At 35.3% G+C, this 23,889-nt stretch overlaps 1 protein-coding gene across 6 annotated transcripts; it reads right to left on the minus strand.

Moving 5' to 3' along the window:
- Positions 1-2,602: 2,602 nt before the first annotated feature.
- Positions 2,603-18,719, minus strand: LOC135584707 (RNA pseudouridine synthase 7-like). Of its 6 annotated transcripts, none has more exons than XM_065153322.1 (13): positions 18,549-18,719; positions 18,394-18,437; positions 18,228-18,305; positions 17,852-17,952; positions 17,121-17,208; positions 16,105-16,165; positions 15,856-15,938; positions 13,383-13,448; positions 7,674-7,730; positions 6,040-6,165; positions 3,993-4,228; positions 3,202-3,320; positions 2,603-3,104 (listed from the first exon to the last, which is right to left on the minus strand). In XM_065153322.1, the coding sequence occupies exons 1-12, from the start codon at positions 18,661-18,663 to the stop codon at positions 3,218-3,220; spliced, it is 1,158 nt and encodes a 385-aa protein (XP_065009394.1). In that variant the 5' UTR covers positions 18,664-18,719; the 3' UTR covers positions 2,603-3,104; positions 3,202-3,217. The 6 variants fall into 6 exon arrangements, with proteins under 6 accessions (XP_065009394.1, XP_065009393.1, XP_065009391.1 ...); XM_065153321.1 differs by having other exon boundaries at positions 2,603-2,889; positions 16,087-16,165; positions 18,549-18,718; XM_065153319.1 differs by having other exon boundaries at positions 2,603-3,125; positions 16,087-16,165; positions 18,549-18,718.
- Positions 18,720-23,889: the final 5,170 nt, after the last annotated feature.

Consider the following 23,889-nt stretch of genomic DNA (forward strand, 5'->3'; position numbering starts at 1 on the left):
TTCTTGACCGCATCCAACTCACCAATATCCTTCAGCATTAGATCTATGCAATAAGCTACACATGGAGTCTAAAATAAAATTTTTCTTTTTTCCATCAATTACAAACTGGCCTTTTTGAAATTTGCTCCATTGTCGATTATTTTTTGGATAACATACTATGGTCTAATCTTCTCTACCATAGTGTCTATCAAGCTCTCAATGTAGTTTATATCTTGGATCTTTTCAGAAGCATTAACGGACTTATGAAACACCACTCTTCTATTGCAATAAATAAGAAAGTTTATGATACTCATTCTTGTTGATCCTGTCCAACTGTCACACATCAATGTCACCCCATATTCGTTCCATTGCCTCTTGAAGGATTTGATCCAATCCTTTAGTTCTGCAACCTCCTTATCTAAGTACACGCCGTAAATCTCCTTTGGTGTTGGAGGTTGGATCCCCGTGCCAGACTTTTGAATAGAAGAGACCATACTCTGGTAATATGGACCTTGGGCTGTGTTGGCTGAAATCCTATGGAAGTTGAACCATTTTGAGATTGCCTTCCCAATATCCAGTTGTTTTTCTTTTGTGTGTGTATCATCAATCCGTGTTTGTTTCGTTGTTTGTAGGGGATAGGCTTGCAGATCAATATCAACAATATCTGGTGTGGACCTCCTGCCAAGACCTCTCATAAAACCATGGAGTCCACCATACCTCATGCTATTAGTTCGGCCGAACTGAGAAGGAGCAATTGGTTGCCTCATGTTGGTTGACCTCTAGATTCCACTACCACTGCCATGCTCCAATTGTGAGTCAGGTCGTCGATGCCTCATTGCTTCATCGACCATATATTGATGCTCCAATGATGCACGAATCTCAACTGTGAGATCCGGGTCGATTTGATCGCCGCAACCCTCATACTAATCATAAACTGGTTCCTATGTAGCCCTATGATATTCTTTCTCAACTCTTGCATTCTTTTTTAATTTATCTTCCTTTGCTTATTTAAGCTTGCTTTGAAATAATTTACGGATCTCCGTTGAAACATTTTTGCATTTTGCAATATCAGGATACCCACCAGCCAAATGCATTTTCACCTGAGTTATTCCTCCACCCTTGCCAATGTAATCACAATAAATACATTACCAATGATGACGATTTTCATCTATCTTTCGGGAATGAACCCATGCATCATCATGTGGTTGTTCCTTTGGTACCATGATCCTACCAAATTTAAATCAAATAAACTATAAAATATAAACATATTAAATTGATCAAATATCGATCATAAATCACTAATCGTAACATTAAATAATTTTATTAAAACATAACTAATCATATTTTATCATCGTAAATATGTTACATGCATAAAATAAGTATTAAAATCATTAAATACACTAATTACACGATTAACATAGTTAATTTTTTACTAATTACTTCTCTTTCAATACTATAAACATGACAAACACCCTAATAGGTATTAAAGATATTGGATTGACATAAAATCGAATAAATTTTGATTAAATAATCATTAAAATGACTAATCACAGTATTAAATAACTTTAATAAAACATAATTAAACTTATTTTACTATCATATATATGTAAAACACATAAAAGAAACATTAAATATGTAATTTTAATCCAATATGATTTAAATTATGATAAAATCATCATTTATCTACACTAATTATATGATTAACATAGTTAATTTTTCACTAATTACTTCTCTTTCAACACTATAAAGATGACAAATACCCTAATAGGTATTAAAGCCATTGAATTGATATAAAATCGAACAAATTTTGATTAAATCAACATTAAAATAACTAATCACAATATTAAATAACTTTAATAAAACTTAATAAAACTTATTTTACTATCATAAATATTATTCAATATTTAATATGCATGAAACATACTAATCATAATCTTAAATATCTTAATTACTCTCTAATTAAAGAAAATGAATACATACCTCTTGATTAGAAAGTTCTTCCTCTTAATCTTCCCAAATTTTGATTAATTCACAAATCGTTGTTTTATAGAGTTTAGGAGAAAAAAAAAAGGTTTGAGAAAGAATTTAAGAGAGTATAATGAAATAAGGGAGTGAAGAATGACTTAAATAGAATGAGAAAAAACTCCAATGGTAAAATTGACCATTGGAAAGCACTGTAATACTACTATAGTGCAATACTACTATAGTGCAATCGACCGTTACCGAGTTGTATCGAGCGATAACGATCGAAATCAACCGTTACCGAGTTGTGCCGAACGGTAACGATCAAAATTTTGATCGTTACTGCCCAATATTACCCTGTATCGTCCGATACGAGATTTTTTTAAACGTACCACCCGATAGCGAACGATCCATATACCAATAGCCTGTTGAATCGATACATACTACCCGTACCAAACGGTACAATTCGATATTGCAGACCTTGGTCCTGACATTCTACAACTAAAACATCGTAGGCTCAATAGGAGCAGCAAAGGGTCACGTTGAGTCAAAGCCAACAGGTTTAATGTTAACATTGAAATAAGTGAAACAGACGACGATTTGGAGTGATAATGAGTGCTGATGTTTTTGAAAGATGTTGCTGATTTAGAAACCATGCAAATAGCCGAAACACTTTCAAGCCTTTTTTTATTGCACAGCATTGTTCCAATTTGTATCTAAGACTTGAATACAAAAATCGGAGATGCTTTAAGAATCATAGTTTAGAAGATTTGGGAGTTCACCACCTTCGGTTATATTACTTGCATGGAAGGGTGACAATCTATTTGCATGCGAGATAACGTCGAGGAGTCTTGGCAAGCTCATGAGCCCAATGAATCGAGACATTGCCAGCCTCGAGCAGCTTGATGTCGCGCACAACTTCTTGTCGGGTTGCATTCCTGAGTCTATCTGCGAGCACCCAAACATACAATGTTTTGGAGAAAACGAGAGAGAGAGAGAGAGAGAGAGAGAGAGAGAGATCAAACAGTATGCTAATCCGTTGACATATTATGGAAAAATAAATAAGAATATCGGAGAAACGCTTCCATAGTTCGCAGTGGTCATTCCTCCCAAGACATAAAAATGTCATCGGCTCAGCAAGACCGGTCCACGGGGACTCCAAGCTGCGAGATTAGAAAATTGATCTGCAGATAAACTATACGAGAATGATGCAATAAGGCAACTGATGAAATAACGAATGCTATGTGACAGATTATGCACCTAATAACCCAATTAATCAGCAGAGATGAGCCCAATCAGGATAAGGGCATTCGTAACTCCAACCAGGTCCCGAATACCGGACACAATGGAGCCATATACCTTCCTCATCTTCATCATACCTGTAAGAGACGTATATGAAGAAGACATCAACAAGGCCAAAACAAAGAGCATTCAGATAATCAAATGCAGACCAGCAAAATCTTGAAAGGGAAATCATTTGCAATGTAATTGGTAATATAGGATTAGTAAATGAAAATTGATCTAATATAACACAATTGCAATTTGTTAAAAAGACTCAGGGAGAGCACCAAAGAATCAACATGTGCTCAGATCAGCTGACAGAACTTATGGCATGGGAGCACAATACTTTAAATCAATTTTCAGTTGCCGACAAAGTAACTAGTATTTGTTAATCTTTGCTTCTGTTGGCCATCTTTTCCAATAACATCACATTTGAATAAAATTAGCGTGTCAGATTAGTTCTTGCTTCATAGCAAGACCCAGGGTGTTCTCTAATTTACTTTTGTAAGACTGTTTGCATCCATATTTTAGTAGTTACCATTTCATTAAACTTCTGTTGATTTATAGCAGATGCAACATTCGAGAATAGGACTTAATCAAATCTAGATGACCAAATGTTATTCCTAAACATCATGCATGTTGCTGAAGAATCTAAATTAAATTATCATACCAAATAACCATACATTCTAGTAGGCGTCATATAAATAAGAGAACAACAGACACGAGGAACAAAAATATTGCAATGGCCGATATAATGAGAGAAACCATACCCCTTGGGAGGCAAATTTGGACAATTAGTGCACATAGGATCGATACTGAATTCTTCACTGGCAGAATCTTCAGCAAAGGAATAATCTTTATGAGAATTAGACATTGGTGGCTTGCATGTCCCTGAGGCAGCTCTATCAGCTCCAACTCCATTAGCAGAACGGGAAGGAACATCCTCAGAACGGTATAGCATGTCATTAGCTATAGGATGGCCTGCACATTGGAGATGCACACGTATCTGCATGATTACAAAATTGAGTAGACAATCACATAAATATCTTAAATTGAAACACAAAAGATGCATAAATATGACAGAAAGAAAGTTGTGAAACAAGAAGGTTCCTTGCTTGAAAAAAGAAATGGACATTTAACCATCACTGACATATGTTATAGATACTTGCCACCATCTCAGGCAAAATCACAGGCATTTGCTATTTATTTATCTCGGTAATAAGTTTGAAATGTATCACCAAGTATGTAAGAACACAAGCATGCCTAGAACTATGGTAATGCACAGATAGTGAAGTCACAGTGGGGGAATAATGTTGTAGCTTCAAAAGATACATGATAAGATCACAAAAAACAGCAACCCTGTTTAAAGCAAAACAACAATTTAAATTGCTTGAAAGTCAATGGCTGTGATTCATCACTGAGAATTTCATTTCGAAATAAATAAATAATTGTCAGTTAAAATTGCTATTAGCTAGAGAAAATATGAAGTAGACTAACACTGTCAAATGTAGAACAATTTACAGTACAAGCAAATTTGGAGTTTGTTTATGAACCCTTTTATATTTAGAGGGAGGCCAGGATCAACCAAATCATGGTGGAGATGCTGGACAGAGGAGAATTAAAAGCAACAGACTTTGTTGGGGTCTATTGTGCATGACCTTCATATATATGCATACGGACTTCATAAAAGGTTCTCTTCCAGCATATTGATATAGAACAGAAAGAAGAGGAAAGAGAGAGCAAAAGAGCAAGAGAGGAGTGTCTGAGACTCCAAGAGAGGAGATGCAAGTTTATTCAAATCTGAACTGTTTTATCCATTGATAAATTCCACTATTTATAGGGGTTTAGGAACCTTAGTACAATAATGAATACAATCAATGAAGATAGTGATCCCCAAGAATAACCTCCAAGACTTCCTCCTTTGACTTCTAGGAAATTGTATGTCTTTTGAAAACCCAAAATGCAACTTCTAAGAGAACTAAATAGCTTTAAAAAACTTATCACAGCTGAGAAGAAAAAAAAAGTGCACTTAATACAAAGGTACCAAAGTCATCACCTAAAAAGACCAAAAGACTCTTCATTTTTTTACACAACTCTTTCTAGGCCAGCTATTTCATGATTTTTTGCAGATTTCTTTGCCAAGAATAAACTCTTCTAAAATCCTTTATAAACCTAGAGTTCTCCATCACATATATACATATACATTTTGACAGCATGCTTATTAGAATTAAATGCTTGTACTATGCATGGTTGGACATTGTAGGCGAAAGGAAGGACAGGAATCAGAGTCTATTCCCTGCTGTTCTGATATTCCTGTGCAGTTGTATATCTTGAATAATGGAGGTGAAGGGTCGCATTCTTCAGTGTAATCAAGATCTAGGCTGCTCTTTGGTTGTGTTTGGAAGCTTTTTGGGCAAGACAGTTATTTTTAAACTGCTTACTTTTGCTGTGGGTTGTGTTTTGCTTAAACTAAGCAACTATCCAGGAATCTAGGTAACACCACCTCAAGCTGTTTTCTTGTTTCTACTTCTAATCCAATAAATACATTGAAAATGCTAGAAACTGGGAACCAAAAATCTAAACCTAGAACTGGATCAAACCAAATAGAAAAAAATGGTCAAAGGAGAATATCAAATAGCTACATAATATTCTCATAACAAGTTTTTTACAAAATTATCAGCCACAAAAGAAACAAAAAATCATGCTTGTGGGAATGTTAAGAAACTTCTTTAAATAGCATCCAGAAAGGTATACATATACCAGATTTCAGTTATCAATGAGAAGAAAATCCTATTCATTGAACAAAACACCCTGTACCTGATGAGTGCGTCCGGTGACTGGTTTACACAAAACTAGACTGTACTTTCCATTGGTATTAATCCGAGTAAACTTTGTGCATGCAGTCTTTCCTTTGAAGGCTTTATCAATGCAACTCTCATTAATCTGCACAATAGAATATTACGACATTTGAAATTTCTATTAACAATGGCACTGTTTTAGTTAAAATGAAAGTGAAACCAGAGCACTGAACGATCATTCACAAGGCACAATCTAGAAACTATAAAAGATACAAAAGTACAAAAAGTGTGGCTAGAAACGTAATAGAAAACTTAGAACCAGACCACTGACTGGTCCACTCAACTTATTGCATCAATTTCATTAAAAGAGCCAAATGGAAAAGCTGGCCCACCCCGTTCGTGGATAATTTTGCTCAAGCCGGCCAAGTTAAATAAAATTGCTCAATTTTGACAGCATGATAAAGATTACTAAGATACCCTCCACTTAAACATTTCTTATTATTTGGAGCATATATACGTCAATTTCAAATTAGAATTGAGGGGAGAAAGGAAGTGCACCTTTTCACCCAACCACCCTCTTTCCACCCCTTCCCCATCCTCTCTGCCCCTCATCTCCCTCTTGTCTCCTCTCCATGCCCTCCTCTCCTGTATCCCCACCTCTCCGCTTCTGCATCTCCCTCCAGCTGTCCATCCTCTCCACCCCTCCTCTCCCTCTGACCACCCCCTTTCCCGCCCCTCATCTCCAATGTCCTTTGTCCATCTTCTCTCCATTCAACCACCCTCTCTCTCCATCCCCTCCGCTCTCATTTCCCTCTCTCTACTTCATCTCCCTCCAGCTACCATTCTCTCTCCACCCCTCCTCTCAAAGGTTCTATCTCCGCCTCCTCTTCCTCCAATCACCCCTTTCCCTTTGGTCTTCTCTCACACTCTATTTATCTTCCTTCAGCCTCTCTCCTACCATCGATTGCTATTCTCTCTGACGAGGTCTCCCCTTGATCCACTCCTCTTCCTTTGATTGCTCTCCTTTGTCCAGCCATCTTCTCCATTGCTATCCTCTCCATGGCTATCTTCTGCATTCTCCTTATTATACCCCATTATATAAAGTTTCACTTTAACCTTAAACATATGTGTCAGTTATATCCATACCAATATTCTTGCTTAAAAAATTGGATTGCATATCCACATTATTTATTTGAATCTCAATGAAAAAGAACCCACGTCATTTTTGTTTACATATCATGTTTCTATGAAAACAATAACAAACACTTTGTGCACAATCAACAATGCTAGCAAAATGCATATCAATTGCTTTTTATTCGTTTTATTAAGGACTAATAAAGATGAACAAACTGATAAATAATCTTAGTATTCAATATATTGAGTTTACTTGTTTATTTAATTGTCTAATTAAGTTAAGTAGATAATTATTTAATTATCTATTAACTGCTACTATAAAAAATCAATTTGGAAGTATTGTACTATGTCAAAAACTATATGGTATCAGCAATCAAAAGAAACACAAACAAAGAGCTTACAATGACCAGTGATTCAGTGAATGTGCACTACAGCACAGAATTCGATGGACATCAGATCAAACAAAAAGAATGTACAGGGTCAAACAAAACTATTATACAGAAAATAATATTTCCATACCTCCACAAAGCTCCTCCCTTCACGTGCGTTATAGCAAATATTTGCATCAATAACTACCTGGAAGAGAAAAAAAATGATCCAATTAAAAAGTGAATATTGGTACTAATGACATAAAAAGGATAGCAACTAAGGATTCCTATTCCTATAATGAAGGGTCCTGATATAAGAAATCATCAAAGAACAAAATCCTTTCTCTAAGGTAATTCAATTATAGTTGTTTGAGGCTTTCAAGCTTATCAAGCTACTTACAATGCAAAAAGAAACAGAAACCAATGTTTAAGTTAGAGTCGAGTCAAGACCAGTTCTGTCAATCAGAGCATTGGAAGGCCCAAAATATAACATGTTGACAATCATATGCAGTTCAACATGATACAGACCAGGGAACATGATGCCTGCCACCTATTTCTATTTAAACTTTAGAAAATGACCCTTGCAAAATGTTTGTGCAATTAATTGGCCCCTGCATATTTATGCAGAAATATTCAATAAACACACCCATCATTCTTATAATACACTAACTCATGTGTAACTATGCCATCATGATATAAGAACAGGGGACATGACCCCTGCGGCATACTTTTACTTTCTGACTGTTTGCAGAACATTTGTAGTTTGCAGTGACCAATCATATGCAAAAAAGTCACCTTCAATGTGTAACATAAGATTGTGATGCATACACATATTGTAGGTGTAAACAAATTCATCCATGAAATACCCCATCAACCGGGGCTGGAAGTAAAGATCTCACTAAAACTGGGTAAAAAAACTTAAACGAAATCTACTTCTATAAGGTAGTTATCTAGAAAAACTAAACGGGAACTATAGTTACTTCATACCAAGCCATACTGATCGTACCGCCCGTACCGGGCAGTATGTACCGGTCCGACAGGCTACCAGTACGCGGACCGCCCGCTACCGGGTGGTACGCCAAAAAAACCCTGTATCGGACGATACGGGGTAATATTGGGCGGTAACGGTCAAAATTTCGACCGTTATCACCCGGCACCACTTGGTAACGGTCGATTTCGACCGTTACTGCCCGGTACCACTCGGTAACGATCGAAATCGATCGTTACCACACTATAGCAGTGCTACAGTGCTCCAACAATCAAATTGACCGTTGGAGCCCTTTCTCCTCCTATTTAAACCATTCTTCTCTCCCCTATTTCATTAGACTCTCTTAAACTCTCTCTCAAACTTTTTTTTTCTCTCCTAAACTCCATAAAACAACGATTCGTGAATTCAATCGAAGCTAATTTGGGAAGATTAAGAGGAAGAACTTTCTAATCAAGAGATATGTATTCGTTTTCTTTAATTAGAGAGTAATTAAGATATTTAAGATTATGATTAGTGTGTTCCATGCATAGTAAATATTGAATAATATTTATGATAGTAAAATAAGTTTAATTAAGTTTTATTAAAGTTATTTAATGCTACGATTAGTCATTTTAATGATGATTTAATCAAAATTGTTCGATTTTATATCAATTCAATGTCTTTAATACCTATTAAGGTATTTGTCATGTTTATAGTGGTAAAAGAGAAGTAATTAGTGAAAAAATTAGCTATATTAATCGTATAATTAGTGTAGATAAATGATGATTTTATCATAATTCGAATAATATTGGATTAAAATTATAAATTTAATGTTTCTTTTATGTGTTTAACATATATATGATGGTAAAATAAGTTTAATTATGTTTTATTAAAGTTATTTAATACTATGATTAGTCATTTTAATGATGATTTAATCGAAATTTGTTCGTTTTTATGTCAATCCAATATCTTTAATACCTATTAGGGTGTTTGTCATATTTATAGTGTTGAAAGAGAAGTAATTAGTGAAAAATTAACTATGTTAATCACGTAATTAGTGTATCTAATGATTTTAATACTTCATTTATGAATATAACATATTTATGATGATAAAATATGATTAATTATGTTTTAATAAAATTACTTAATATTGCGATTAGTGATTTATGATCGATATTTGGTTAATTTAATATGTTTATACTTTATAGTTTATTTGATTTAAATTTGCTAGGATCATGACACCAAAGGAACAGCCACATGATGATGCATGGGTTCATACCCGAAAGCTAGATGGAAACCATCATCATTGGCAATGTATTTATTGTGACTACATTGGCAAGGGTGGAGGAATAACTCGAGTGAAAATGCATTTGGCTGGTGGGTATCCTGATGTTGTAAAATGCAAGAATGTTCCAACGGAGATCCGTAAATTATTTCAAAACAAGCTTAAACAAGCAAAGGAAGATACATTAAAATAGAAGACAAGAGTTGAGGAAGAATATCAAAGGGCTACACAGGAACCAGTTTATGATCAGTATGAGGGTTACGGCGATGAAGTCGACCCGGATCTCACAGTTGGGATTCGTGCATCATTGGAGCATCAGTATACGGTCGATGAAGCAATGAGACATCGATGACCTGACTCACAATTGGAGCATGGCAGTGGTAGTGGAATCCAGAGGTCAACCAACATGAGGCAACCAACTGCTCCTTCTCAGTTAGGCCGAACTAGTAGCATGAGGTATGGTGGACTTCGTGGTTTTATGAGAGATCTTGGCAGGAGGTCCGCACCAAATATTGTTGATATTGATCCGCAAGCCTATCCCCCACAAACAGCGAAACAAACACGGATTGACGATGCATACACAAAAGAAAAAAAAAAGGATATTGGGAAGGCAATCTCAAAATGAATCAACTTTCATAGGATTCCAGCCAACACAGCCCAAGGTCCATATTATCAGAGCATGGTCTCTTCTATTCAAAAGTCTAGTACGGGGATCCAACCTCCAACACCGAAGGAGATTTACGGCGTGTACTTAGATAAGGAGGTGGCAGAACTAAAGGATTGGATCAAATCCTTCAAGAGGCAATGGGACGAATATGGGGTGACATTGATGTGTGACAGTTGGACAGGACCAACAAGAATGAGTATCATCAACTTTCTTGTTTATTGCAATAGAAGAGTGGTGTTTCATAAGTCCGTTAATGCTTCTGAAAAGATCCAAGATGCAAACTACATTAAGAGCTTAATGGACACTATGGTAGAGGAGATTGGACCACAATATATTGTCCAAATAATAATCGACAATGGAGCGAATTTCAAAAAGGCCGGTTTACAATTGATGGAAAAAAGAAAAACTTTGTTTTGGACTCCATGTGCAGCTCATTGCATAGATCTAATGCTGAAGGATATTGGTGAGTTGGATGCGGTCAAGAAATGTGTAGCTCGAGCATAATCAATTACAAAGTTTATATATAATCATCATTGGGTCCACGCATTAATGCAAAAGTATGTAAACGATAAGATACTTCGACTTAGAATTACTTGGTTTGCTACCAATTTTATTGCATTAAAGTCATTATAACAAAAAAAGCATGGCTTGAAGGCAATGGCTAGCTCACAAGAGTGGTCTAAATCCAGATATTCCAAATTGAGCGATGGAAAGAAGATAGAAAAGGTCATTCTTTCCTCTAGATTTTGGGAGACTATAGCAGAAATCATAAAAGGTGTAGAACCACTTTATATTGTCCTCCGTAAGGTCGATATGGACAAGCGTCCACAGATGCCGTATCTTAAATATATGCTGATTTCAGCAAGAGAGGAGGTCAGGAAAGCATTCAAATATGATTTTAAAGTCGACCAATATGTACGAATCATTGATCGTCGGACCGAAGTTCATATGGATCAAGATATCCATAATGCAGGTAAATTCATATTCAGAATAATTTAATTTATTATTATTTAGATAATAAAAAATCATACTAACAAAATTATGTTTTGCAGCGTATTATCTAAACCCGGTAATTCAATATCGATATGCTCTCGGAACGCAAAATAATTTCCTAACGACACTACGAAATGTTATATATCGACTCTTGCCAAACACTACCGAGGCAGCCGATGCTCTTATGGAGGGTCGATTATTTCGAGAAACAGTTGGTTCATTCTCCAACGTTGTAGCTGTATCGTGCCATTACACTATGGATCCTGGTAAGGAAAAGTTATGCATATTGATTATCAATTATATTTAATGTTAATTATTTGTTATGCTAATAAAATCTTATTTATATCTTTTTGCACTCGAGTGGTGGCTACAATTTGGAGGCGATGCACCACATTTAAGGAAGGTTACCGTTCGTGTACTTTTACAGACAACAACATCTAGTGGTTGCGAACGTAATTAGTCAACGTTTGCATTGATTCATTCAGAGCTAATGTTAGATTGGGTTGAAGCAGCAGAGAACCAAGAGGATCCTCTACTTGATGAGGCGGGAGATCCTCAGCATCCTTCACGTTTTATCACCGAGACAATAGAAGAAGAAGAAGCACAACCCCAACAGGTGAAAAATCCCCCTCGATTACAACATAGTAGGAGTCAAACTGCTCGAGGAAATACCGACACCCAACGGTCACACTCGTCCGCCTAACGTGCAAAGGCAAAAGGGAAGGCAGTAGCATCGTTGGAAAGAATCAAGTCGGGCGACGAGACACCTTCACAATCACATTCTCTTTCTCGCTCGGTCCAGAGACATGACAACAACACGGACAGTAGTGCCTCGACAGATGATGGCGGTGATGTCGGGCAATCGTTGGTCTCGTCTACGCAACTTGAGGGTGGTGAATGGACTGAGGAGTAATATTTTACACAGATCATGGAACTCAACAAGGTACTGGTTAAGTTTATGCGCGGAAGGGGAAGGGGAAGGGGAAGGTAGTGGATGAATATGAACAAATGCGATAGAGCATACATGATATAGACACAGAAAGAGGCTCATCGTATTCATAGCCATCGTATTATGGAGAATCATACGGGCAACAACAGTATAGTGATAATTGGTCATCCTTCTCTGAGCAACAGCATGATACAGAACAACACCAATATATGCCTTAAGAGCTGCCTCGGACAAATATGATTCATGACGATCAATCTACGATCAGCACCACATTGAAGCATCAATGGCATACGGTGTATCAATACACTATGTCATGGGATCAATTTTATGATTGGGTCCAACAAACGTATCATATTGATATGTATCGGATCGAGGACCCCGATCCACCACCCGTGGAGGCCCGTTGTTCATTTTGGTGGTAGAATCAACAATCAGGTATATCTAGATATGTGATTATTTAATTCATTTGAATTTTAGAGTTTATATTGTAACAAAATAATCTAACAATTCAACTTATTTTTCTGTAGATATTTCAATCTATAACGGGCTGAAATACGAACCTCGAACAAGACTACCTCAAAGCCCGAAAAAGATCCGTGATACTATTCTTACCTAAACTTATACTATTATTATATTTATTCGTATCTTGAAAACCCTATCCTAACTTTTTTTTTAATTTTCAAGTATTTTCGGAGGGTTAAATCAGTGAAATCAGGTGTACCGCTCGGTACACCTCAGTGTACCGCTCGGTACACCGTACCATACCGTACCGAGCTCGGGTCGAAATGCCGGTACGGTACGGTACAACGAACCTTGCTTAATACATCATAAAATATTGGAAATCACAATAATAGAGAACACATTAGATTCAAGCAACAGGCATATGATAATAAGAAAAGAAAAGGTTATATCTTAACACCCTTGATGAAGCAGAGGATTGTGACCTAAGTTGTCAATATCAATAATGGTATCTCATTTTGATAGTAAAGTATTAGGTACCTCTTTCTCAGGAAATACCCCAATAACCTTAGCAATATACTCTTTTTGCAGCAACCCAGCCTCAACCTGCAGCAGAATCAACATTGTTAAATATTAAAAGAGAGAAACATTTTAAATAAAGGTGTAACGTGTTCTTAACAATGCCTAGTTTGTAATTTCATATCAATTAAGAGTTGATTATGATGGTAAAAATGATAACAAGATTAGGTTACATATTCCACCTAAGAAAAACTTAAGGAATTAGCCTGACCATTCATGCATAATAACTTCACCATCACCATGTTAGGTTCAACAGGAAATCCCAAAGTCATATGGAATCTTTTGACACACCTCAAGGGAAAAAAAGGGAAGTTGGCTATTAAAACACAGAAAATAATGCTCCCAGCGAGGATAATTAGTTTGATTTTTAACATCTTAATCATTCATAATAACTTCAATATCATCCTGTTAGGTCCAAAAACCAACCAAACTCACATGGATGCTTATATGAGACCTAGAAATGAAAAAAGGAACTCAACAGTCAAAATGCAAAAGCAACACATTCAAGGAGGATAATTGTGAAACATCATCTGCAAGTAATTTCCAGCATGTATACAAATATCTGCATAATAAAGGTGAAATACATGTTAGATCCAAAACCTGCAAAAAAACAATTTGACCATCAACCTTTGCTAAAGTCCCAAACACCATCTAAATAGTAAAGAAAATTTAAAGGTGAAATGTAGCTGAGCCCAATTGAAAGCTAGCCTTTCAATTTCAGAGTAGAGAACTCTAAGAAATGGTTTGAAAACATGTTAATGGCACCCAAATTACATATCAGGCAACTAAAAATAACACATCCATGGGCCAACGTGATAGTGCAGAAAGAGGTTAAGATTGGCCTGTTGAAACATAATCGATATTTCTGTTTGGAAGTTGCTTATTGATTGTCTAACTGATTAAGTGATAAAATAAGTTTGAACACTAACTCTAGAGTTCAATTAGTTATGAACATACTAGTACTGAACTTGGAATAAATAGTTGGTATGATACATATACAAGTAAACAAGAAAGATAAGAGGATATATAACACACATACAAACATGGGACAACTAAAACAGATATACCTCCAATGACATCTTACAGAAGTAGCACACATGGTAAATATGTCTATATTTTCATATGCTAATATGATTTTGTGCTTTCTATTACATAAACAATCTATAAGCATCATATAGGGAACTTATTAGAAGTAGCAGTTGTTAATAAAACTTCAGACACAAACATATAACCTATTTTGCCAAAACTCAGATACAAGTGTCATATAGTTAAGAGATCTCAATGTCTGACATGACTATCATTGTAATTAAGCATGCAAAAATACAATTAAAGAAGTTCAAATTTAAGATATGGACCAAAATAAGACCAAATTAAAATGTATAGAATTGTATGTTTTAAAATATTTAGAGAATATAAAATGATCATATACAATTATTAGAACACTTAAAATTATGAAAAATATTTTGCTATTTTATATATATATATATATATATATATATATATATATATATATATATATATATATATATATTTGAATATTTCTGAAGTTACAGTACTTTAATCTAAACATAGCATATACTTTTTATTGTTTCTAATTTTTGTTCTCTTGTATCTCCTCTTTTGTTTCCTTCTCTCTTCTCATGGCTTGTTATCTATTTTTTTCAATGGACAACCAAGATGCATATTGTAAGATACAGTTTAGAAGATATCTTGGATGGGGCTTCATCAGATTTCAAATATCTTCATGTCCCTGAGGCACAAATAATTGCAGTCACCTATTCACAAATTTATTGCAGTCACCTCTTTCTCTCTGGTTATGGCTGCAATAACAATGGTCGACTGCACAAATCAATGGTGGAGACAACAAAGTGACAGTGATAGCAGCACAGCAAAGGCAGAGGGCCAAGGCACTGTTGCAAGACCCGACCACTTCTCATTATTGACTTGCAAGACATTGACCAGAATTAAAATATCTTGGACTTAATTAACATAGTTGACCCATTTTTGGATGACTCAATATGATTATCAGCTGAGTTTGATGCAAATCCAACACCAGCACCCATGCCATGTCAGGTATGTTAGGAAAGATGATAAGGTTGAGCAGCATAACATATAGCATCAATTAGCAAGTTCAAAAGTCCAAGTTGCACGTATACATTCAACACTTTCTAAAACCTTATGCAAAAGATTCACATGTCCTACATATACACAAGCGGTATGTTCTGAACTACCCAGCATGTGTCAGAAAGTATCTCACAAATGTCAGTATCGAAGTCATGAGACAAACAACGGAAGCATTTCAAGGAACCTGTGCTTCATAGGTAAAAGAACATTAAATAGTTCAAATTCTAATTTATGTCACAACTCCAAAGATAAGAAGTTGTGTTTTTTTTCTAAGAATCATTAAAGAAAACAATAAAGCTCTACAGAGCACCTGCTGTCTTAAGAAGTCTGCTTTGTCAGCACTTTTTGCAAAGATAAGAAGACCAGAAACAAGACGATCTAGCCGATGCACAGCTGTCAAAATAAGTTAGCAAGTCAAGGAAGACAGAAATATAGAATTAGCTCACAAAAATAACATAACCATGGAGCTATATACAACACTGAAGAGGATTGCAAATCAAATTTGTACACAAACAATATAAAATCTTCAATTACAGGATACGGTATAAAGGTGCCAAACCATGCTCAGCCTGCAGAATGCCAACAACAGTGTTCTTACGATATTGACCACATGGATGCACCTGCACATAATCACCTTCAGAAATAAATTTCCTGCAATTGTTTTGGCAGTCAAACTATTGGTAATCAATAAACAGAACTTTAGGAAGATAACTCCAAAAACCTCATAGTTTTCTGACTCCTACAGAAGTAGAAAACAAAGTGATAAATAATAAAAACAGAATCTTGCTGCAAGATGGAACAGCAAAGATTGTTCAATCCAATAAAGCATCTAGTTTCTGTGACATTTCTGAGTCATAAATGCAACTTTAACTGAAAATTTATACTTTTACAACAAGCCTATCATTCATGTCATTCATATATTTTGTTTCATTCCTCCTATCTAGACCTACAATTAAGGTAAATAAACTTACAAATAATATTATTCGAAGCACCTAGAAACTTTTTAAAAACAAGAGCAAATAATTAATTGTATTTAACTTTATATGATAACTTCAGAAATGCAATTTTTACAATTGCTTTATTCGTTATTAATAAGAAGCAGAACTTTAGGAAGATAAATCGAAATAGATCATGGTATTCTGACGCCTCCATTAGTAGAAAACAAGGTGATAAATGGCGAAAACAGACCCTTGCTGCAATATGCAGAGGCAAAAATTCTTCGTGCCAATAAAGCATCTGGATCTCATGACAGTTATGATTCATGGATGCATCTTTAACAGAGAATTTATAATTGATGACAGGCATATCATGTATATCTTTTGCTTTATCTCTCCTAACTACACCTCAGATTCATATAAGTAAACTCATATTTATATTACTTTAGAACACAAGACCAAATAATTAATTGCTCTAAAATAAAATAGGGTGGAAAATATTATCCTATATAGGTACAGTAAGATAATTCATATAAAAGGACTACACAGGGAAAATGTTGGAAAACTATCTATCACAATGCTACCACATTGTGTTAAAAAATTTTCATCAAGAAAAGTTTGCAGCACCAGACATACTTACTGGAACAGATGCTGGCTTGTAGACTGTCAATATATCAGCTTCATTCTGCAGGACCAACACATCTCCAGCCAATACTGGTGGTTCATGCCTACATGAGTAAATTCTCTCTCTAAATGCTAGATTGTGAAAATATGACAAAACAAAATGTTGAGTTTCTTCTTGGAGCAACTAACAAGAAAAAAAGGCAACCCATGACAAAGAGCTTAACTAAGCCTTTGCACGGCCAAACCTATCTCATCTTTTTATCTCCATCTGTCTTAATTATTTTTACATCTCTTCCAGTTCTAAGTTTCTGTTAGTCTAGGTGAAAATCAGCCCCAAAACTGACTATTGAAGCTTATCATACAGTGCAGCATAAACCATCATATTGTATCAAAGTTATGATCAGTACAAAGCATTCATCTTAAATCAAGGGAAATTGGTCATAGAATATGGTTGCAATATCTTCTAAGCACATAATTTGATTTGCTTGCTTCTATTGTCTCATTGTTTCTCCTATTTTTTGCTGACTATTGCAATCTTCCAATTGTTTTTTTTTTCTTTTACTGGGAATTGATTCTGCAGCACCTTTTTCACCTCATTCATGAGTTAAAAAGTGAAGCTCAGAATTGCTCCTCTCCTTTCTTTTAGCCTCCAGACAATGTGACCAAAATAAAATGCAACGAGAAACTGAGGCATGAACAATTAAGTAAAATAAGTATGTTCTTTAAACTACTACCAAGCAGGCACACCTATGAAGAAAGTGGCTGATCTTTTGAGATGACTGAACAACATATGATGTGTGAACCATCTTGTCATCCACTCGGATTCTTCCACACCTCACAGCACTGACCTACCAAAAGCAACAGAGAACCTAAGAAAATAGCAGAGAGCAGAGCACACACTCAACCAACCAAAAATTAAGTCCAAACTAATCAAGCTCCACAAAAGAAAGCAACGAAGCCTAATCAACAAATGAAAAAGAAGAGGGAAAACATAAATTTTCCAGTCAAATCCGAAACGCAGTGCCTTTCCAAGCACGAGAGCACAAAAAGATTGAACTTTTCGTAATCAACAAGACTAGAACTGGGAAAGGGAGAAGAAGGAAAAAGGAAGCGTCACTCTTACATAGTAGTCATAAGAACGTCCTTTGAACTCTTCGGCGAAAAGATCAACAATGGTCTTTCCGGCCCATCTTTTCTTAGCCTACATAAACATAGACGTCAACGCAAACTCGCATGAAACATCGACATGAACGAAGCAAACAAAAGGGGACAGGAATCAATCTGATTACGTGGGAGATGAACTCGAAGTAGTAGGGCCTCACGTACCGCCTTCCTGGAACGTAGTTCACCATTTTATTAAGTTGGCTATTTCAGCAAGAGAGAAAAAGAAGAGAGAAAGAAAAGCCAGATTAGGGTTTAGGTGAAGATGGGGATTAAGGTTTACCGTTGCGGAAGATGTAATCGCGGGGCTCGGGAGGATTGGCTGGGGTTTGCCACACGATCGCCTCCATCCCCGCCTCTTCGCCGTCGTCTCGCTTTCGCTTCCCGCTACCGCTCATGACTCATCCCCCTGGCTGTGCACAGCCAGTATCGGGTGTCGGCCACCACCCACATAACCGGTTCCGACGGTCCAACATTTTTTTTACCGTTGGAGCTATGGAAAATTTCTCATTGGAAAATACCCACGTGTTGTTTTTTTCCCTTTTATTTTCGGGTAAAATGCATTTTTTATTTTTCGCTTCATTTTATTTATAAGATCATTTTCTTTTTACTATATCTTCCTATAATAATAGCAAGATCTTGAATCAAATTTTGATTGGGCGATTTTCTTAAAAAAGCTCTTTTTTTTCTCTCTTTTTTTCTAAAATATCTCTGTTTTTAATTAAATTGTGTTTATATTGAAAATAATAATTAAACTCACCAACTCCAATGGATTTTTTTTTAGCTACACAAAAACTAAAGTTCACTTAAAAATATAAATAATACAAGGAAACTTATAATCTCAACTAAATCAATTCTAAGGCTAAAAATTTAATACTATAATGGTTTGTTAACAATGACAACCAAAGAGACAATATCATATCGCTTACAGTATTTTTTTAATAATTTTATAATATTTTTATTTTCTCAACACAAATAATAATATTATTATTGAAAAGCACTATAAATGAGCAAAAATAAAATCAAAACATACTAGAATCTATTTAATATATTAAGATTCAAATATTATTTATAATAACTTAGGAAAAAATATCATCTAAATAGGAATAAAAAATTTGTCTGATATAGTGATTTTGCCACCACAAAAAATAATACTATAAAACCTACTTGAAAACATTGTAATGGACTCCTAACCTCAACTAAACCAACTACCAACTTAAAAATATAATATCATTATAGTTCACAAGTAATGATAATTAAAAAGACACAATATAATATCACTTGTAGTATTTTTTTAATTACCTTATAATATTTTCATCACCTTAATAAAAATATTTTAATGTCATTAAAAAAATACTATAAATGAGCCAAATAAAAATACTATAATTGGTTTAAGGCTGACAAAAAAAATTAATGAAACAAATTAGTATGAAAAGCATCATTCGAGTTGGTGAGAGGTATTTTAAGTCTTATTCAATTAGAGGCACCATTTGGGATGGGAAACACAAAAAAGAAGGTTTTTTTTAAAGAAAAATCCCCCTTTCGATTTCACCACTTATCCTTAAAAAAAAAAAAAATCAAAATTCCTCTGATACGTCAGATTATTCCCGTTCATTGTTTGTTTCACTTTTAGATTTGGTTCAAAATTGATTCAAAGTAAAAAATTATTAGCCCACTGAAACCAAAAATCATAAAATTGATTTTAAGATAAAAGAATAAATATCACAAATTAAAAATAATAAAAATATAAGAAATAGCGATGGTAAACATAATTAAATTCATATGATTTTAAAAAGATAAATGATTTCCAAATCAAAATTATAAATTAATATTATATTAAAAACTAATAGGATTGAAATATATTTATTATAATGACCAATAAAAACGTATGATAAATTTTCAAAATGGTAATGGAATCAAGGCAACAACATTCATTGACCGAATAATCTTACATTTAATATGATATTATGATAAAGGCTTGAAAAGCATTTATGGATAGTACTAACACAAATATGTAATAACTGTGTCTATAATTAAATTAATATTCCACGTTTATGATATTTTTTAAACATAAGTTGTGTGAACATGGTATCTAATTATTCCAAAATTTTCTTTAATTCTACTTGACTCTCAAATTCATCACCTAATATTTTTTAAAATGATTTATGCCAAAACCTTTTCAGCTTTCCACTTAAACTATTTTTAAATCATGATTATATTACATTCAAAATTTGGCAAAAAATTTCTTTTTTATTTTTTCCATTGTAATTTTATTTTTTAATTTTTTCTGTTAACGATAAACATAACATACTTATGTTTAATAAGGGCTCCTTTCGATTGGATATTGAATCTCGAATTTTGATGATAAAACCAATTGATATGTTTATGATCTGATATTCGCATTGAGTGACGTAGGAAGCTTCGATCAGATAGAGACAATTAAAGCAGAAAGAATCATGTTGTGTCGAAGTGGAATATGTCAAAAGATTGGACGTCGAGCCGGATGATCGATCGACGTATCGATAGAAGGCTTTGGGCCATAGGTTCGGGCATCGGGCCAAGATGAGTAATTACGCTAAGAAAATCGGAGTTGTAGAGGTCAACTAGCCGATTGGGCAATAGGTTGCAAGAGAGGACGATGCGTCGAAGATTCAAACGAAGCGTCGATGAACCAATGACATGCTAGACAACATTTGATTTAGCTTTATAATAATTGTATAGATTGAAGTAGGTTTTAGACGTAATTGGGTTGGAACTGAGCCAACTCAATTAGGGGCCAATTAGGCCCATGTTTGGGTTATGTTGGGCCAAGTGAAAGGCCCAAATAGTGACCCGACAAGTGGAACCGTTGGTGGCATAGTCTTCGAGACTATGTCAGGTGGTGGTACCGTCGATCTAGGTAGTGGTACCGCCCATACTCATATTAGGAAAAGAGTCAGCACTAAGAGGGGGGGTGAATTAGTGCAGCGATAAAAATCACGTCGGTTACGAAAATTTCTTCATTTCGTACGATAAAACCGATTTCGGAAATGCTTAACTTTGAAAGCAATAAGAAGAGCATAGCAAGTAATGAGAAGGTAGTTTGCAGTTTAAAGTAAATTACTCAAAGTAAAGTAAACCAGATTTTTATAGTGGTTCGGTCGTCGTGACCTACATCCACTCTATCGATTCCTCTTCCGTCGAGGCCACCGACATCCACTATCGATCTTCCTTCAATAAGCGAAGACTAACCACCTTTTACAACTCGATTCTCCTTTTATCGGGTTTAGGAGATAACCTTTACACCCCCACTGACTCCTCTCTCAAACTATTCTAACACTTAGAACTTTTGAGAGGAGTTCACACAAGATTGCAATAGCGTTTCTTTCTATTTTTACTCTCAAGTCTTGTGTAGTTTAACCAGGGATGAGAGGGGTATTTATAGGCCTCAAGTTGATTCAAACTTGGAGCCTAAAAACATCTAATCTCGGGTTTCCTAGGTTCGAGCAGTACCACCGCCTATGCTGGGCGGTACCACCACCAGTGTCAGTTTGACACTAACACTGCATTGGGCGGTACCACTGCCTGGGAGGTTGTGCTGGGCAGTATCATTGCCCAGACTAGTAGTACCACTGCTATAGCCTCTCGAAGGCTATGTCTGGGTGGTACCACAGCCTGACACAGTCTCGGAGACTATGCCATGATAGTGCCACCTCTTAGGTCACTATTTGAGCCTTTTCATTGGGCCCAACACAGTTCTTACATGGGCCCAACTAGCCCCTAATTGGGTTGGCCCAATTTCAATCCCAATTATGTGCTAACTACGAATTCTAAGACATTTCCTGAGCTAAACAAGTCCATAAGTTTAGTTTCTTCCGGCGAACTTCTAACGATCTCTCGGCAATGTTCCGGCGGACTCTCGGCAAGCTCCTGGACTTCACGATGATCTTCTTGGCGAGTTCTGACAAGCTTCTTTAGCAAGCTCGTGGACTTCTCGGTTGGTTTCAGCAGAACTTCCAGCGAACATTTGGACTTCCGATGAACTCTCAAACTCCCAACGAAATAATGTTTTTGACTCCGGGACTTCATTTTGCTTTATGTCTTGCTATTGTAGTTAATCCTACATATGTAAAAACATACTTCGATCTAGACAATTATTACTAAGTTTGAATCATGTTATCCGGTATGTCATTGGTCCATCAACGTTTTGTCCGATTCTTCGGCGCATCATCCTCTCTTGCGGCCTACTGCCCAATCGGCCAGTTGACTCCGCAACTCCGATATTCTTGGTGCAATATCTGCTCTTCTTGGTCTAATGTCCAAATCCATGACCCGAAGCCTTCTGTCGATACTTCGATCGATCCTCCGGCTTGACGTCCAATCTTCTGACATGTTCCACCGGCCCAACATGATTCTTCCTGCTTTAATTGTCTCATCCTAATCGAAGCATCCATCGTCACTCAAAACACAGATCAATTCATAAATACTTATGAATTGATTTTATTATCAAAATTTGAGATTCAACAATCTTCCCCTTTTTTATGATGATAACCAATTGATGACGGAGTTTAAACAAACTCCTAGAGTTTAAACAAACTCCCCCTATCAATATGCCATATTGATAGAGACTCTTGGATTCAAAAATCCAAGTAACATGTTATCATAAACTTATGCATAGCATCATACTTCTCCCCCTTTGTCATCAACGAAAAGGAGAAGTGCAACTAGCAAGTGTTTTTAAACATCCAAGTTCAAATCATTGCATAAAAAATATAATATCAAGTTTTATCATCATACAATTTATAAGCTAGAAAATTTAGCAAGTGTTACATTATGCAAGCTATCAAGTTTTAGATATGCAAGGTAGTAAGGTAGCAAGTTTACAATATACAAGCTATCAAAAATTTCGAAAGAAAATACAAGATAGCTTTCTTGTTGAAGTGTGTAAGCTAGCGATTCTTGCTTCCTATTAAAATGTGCAAGTTGCAAGTTTTGCTTCTTGAGATTGGCAAGATAGTGATGTTCAAGATAGCAAGCTCTTTCTTCTCTTTTGAGAAGTATCATTTTTGCTTCCTTTGTAAAGTGTAAGTTAGCAAAATTTTACATTATTTTACAACATTCAAGCTAGCAATTTGGCAAGTGTTACTTCTCTTTGAAGTATGAAGGCTAGCAAGTTTTTAAAAAATAATGCAAGATAACAAGCTAGCAAGATACAATGTTTTACATGAAGCAAGCTACATGAAGTACGTTTGCATCTTCTCTTTAGATGTGCAAGCAAGTAAGCAAGTTTTAGCATCTTCCTAGACTTGCGTAAGCTAGCTATCTCCCCCTTTGTCATTGTCAAAAAGAAGGAAAGAATATAATTTTGTATCTCTTTTTCCCTTTACAATAATTTTTAAATCATGATAAAGGATAAATAACAAAGATGAAAAATTAAGTTATAAATGTCAAAATAATTTTTTATCATGAATATTTTATCATTGCATGCATCATTATCATAAGTTGAAGTATTGCATGCATAATATCAAATCATCATTCATAATTACATCAATGTTTCAATCATTATTTCAATATGCTTGTACATCATTATAGTTTCAATTTACAACATGCACAATTTTAAAACTTTACATATCATCCTTACTCTA

The sequence above is a fragment of the Musa acuminata genome, chromosome BXJ3-6 (assembly GCF_036884655.1).
Source record: "Musa acuminata AAA Group cultivar baxijiao chromosome BXJ3-6, Cavendish_Baxijiao_AAA, whole genome shotgun sequence".
Lineage (NCBI taxonomy): Eukaryota > Viridiplantae > Streptophyta > Magnoliopsida > Zingiberales > Musaceae > Musa > Musa acuminata.

Bases quoted from the DNA above. Each gene is read 5' to 3' on its own strand.
- LOC135584707 (XM_065153321.1), bottom strand. From the start codon at position 18,663: ATGAGCGGTAGCGGGAAGCGAAAGCGAGACGACGGCGAAGAGGCGGGG. The intron at 4,229-6,039 runs GTACAGGGTGTT...GTAATCATGCAG, and splicing joins TCACCGGACGCACTCATCAG to ATACGTGTGCATCTCCAATG. The intron at 3,321-3,992 runs GTATGGTTTCTC...CGTCTCTTACAG, and splicing joins CCAAATTTGCCTCCCAAGGG to GTATGATGAAGATGAGGAAG.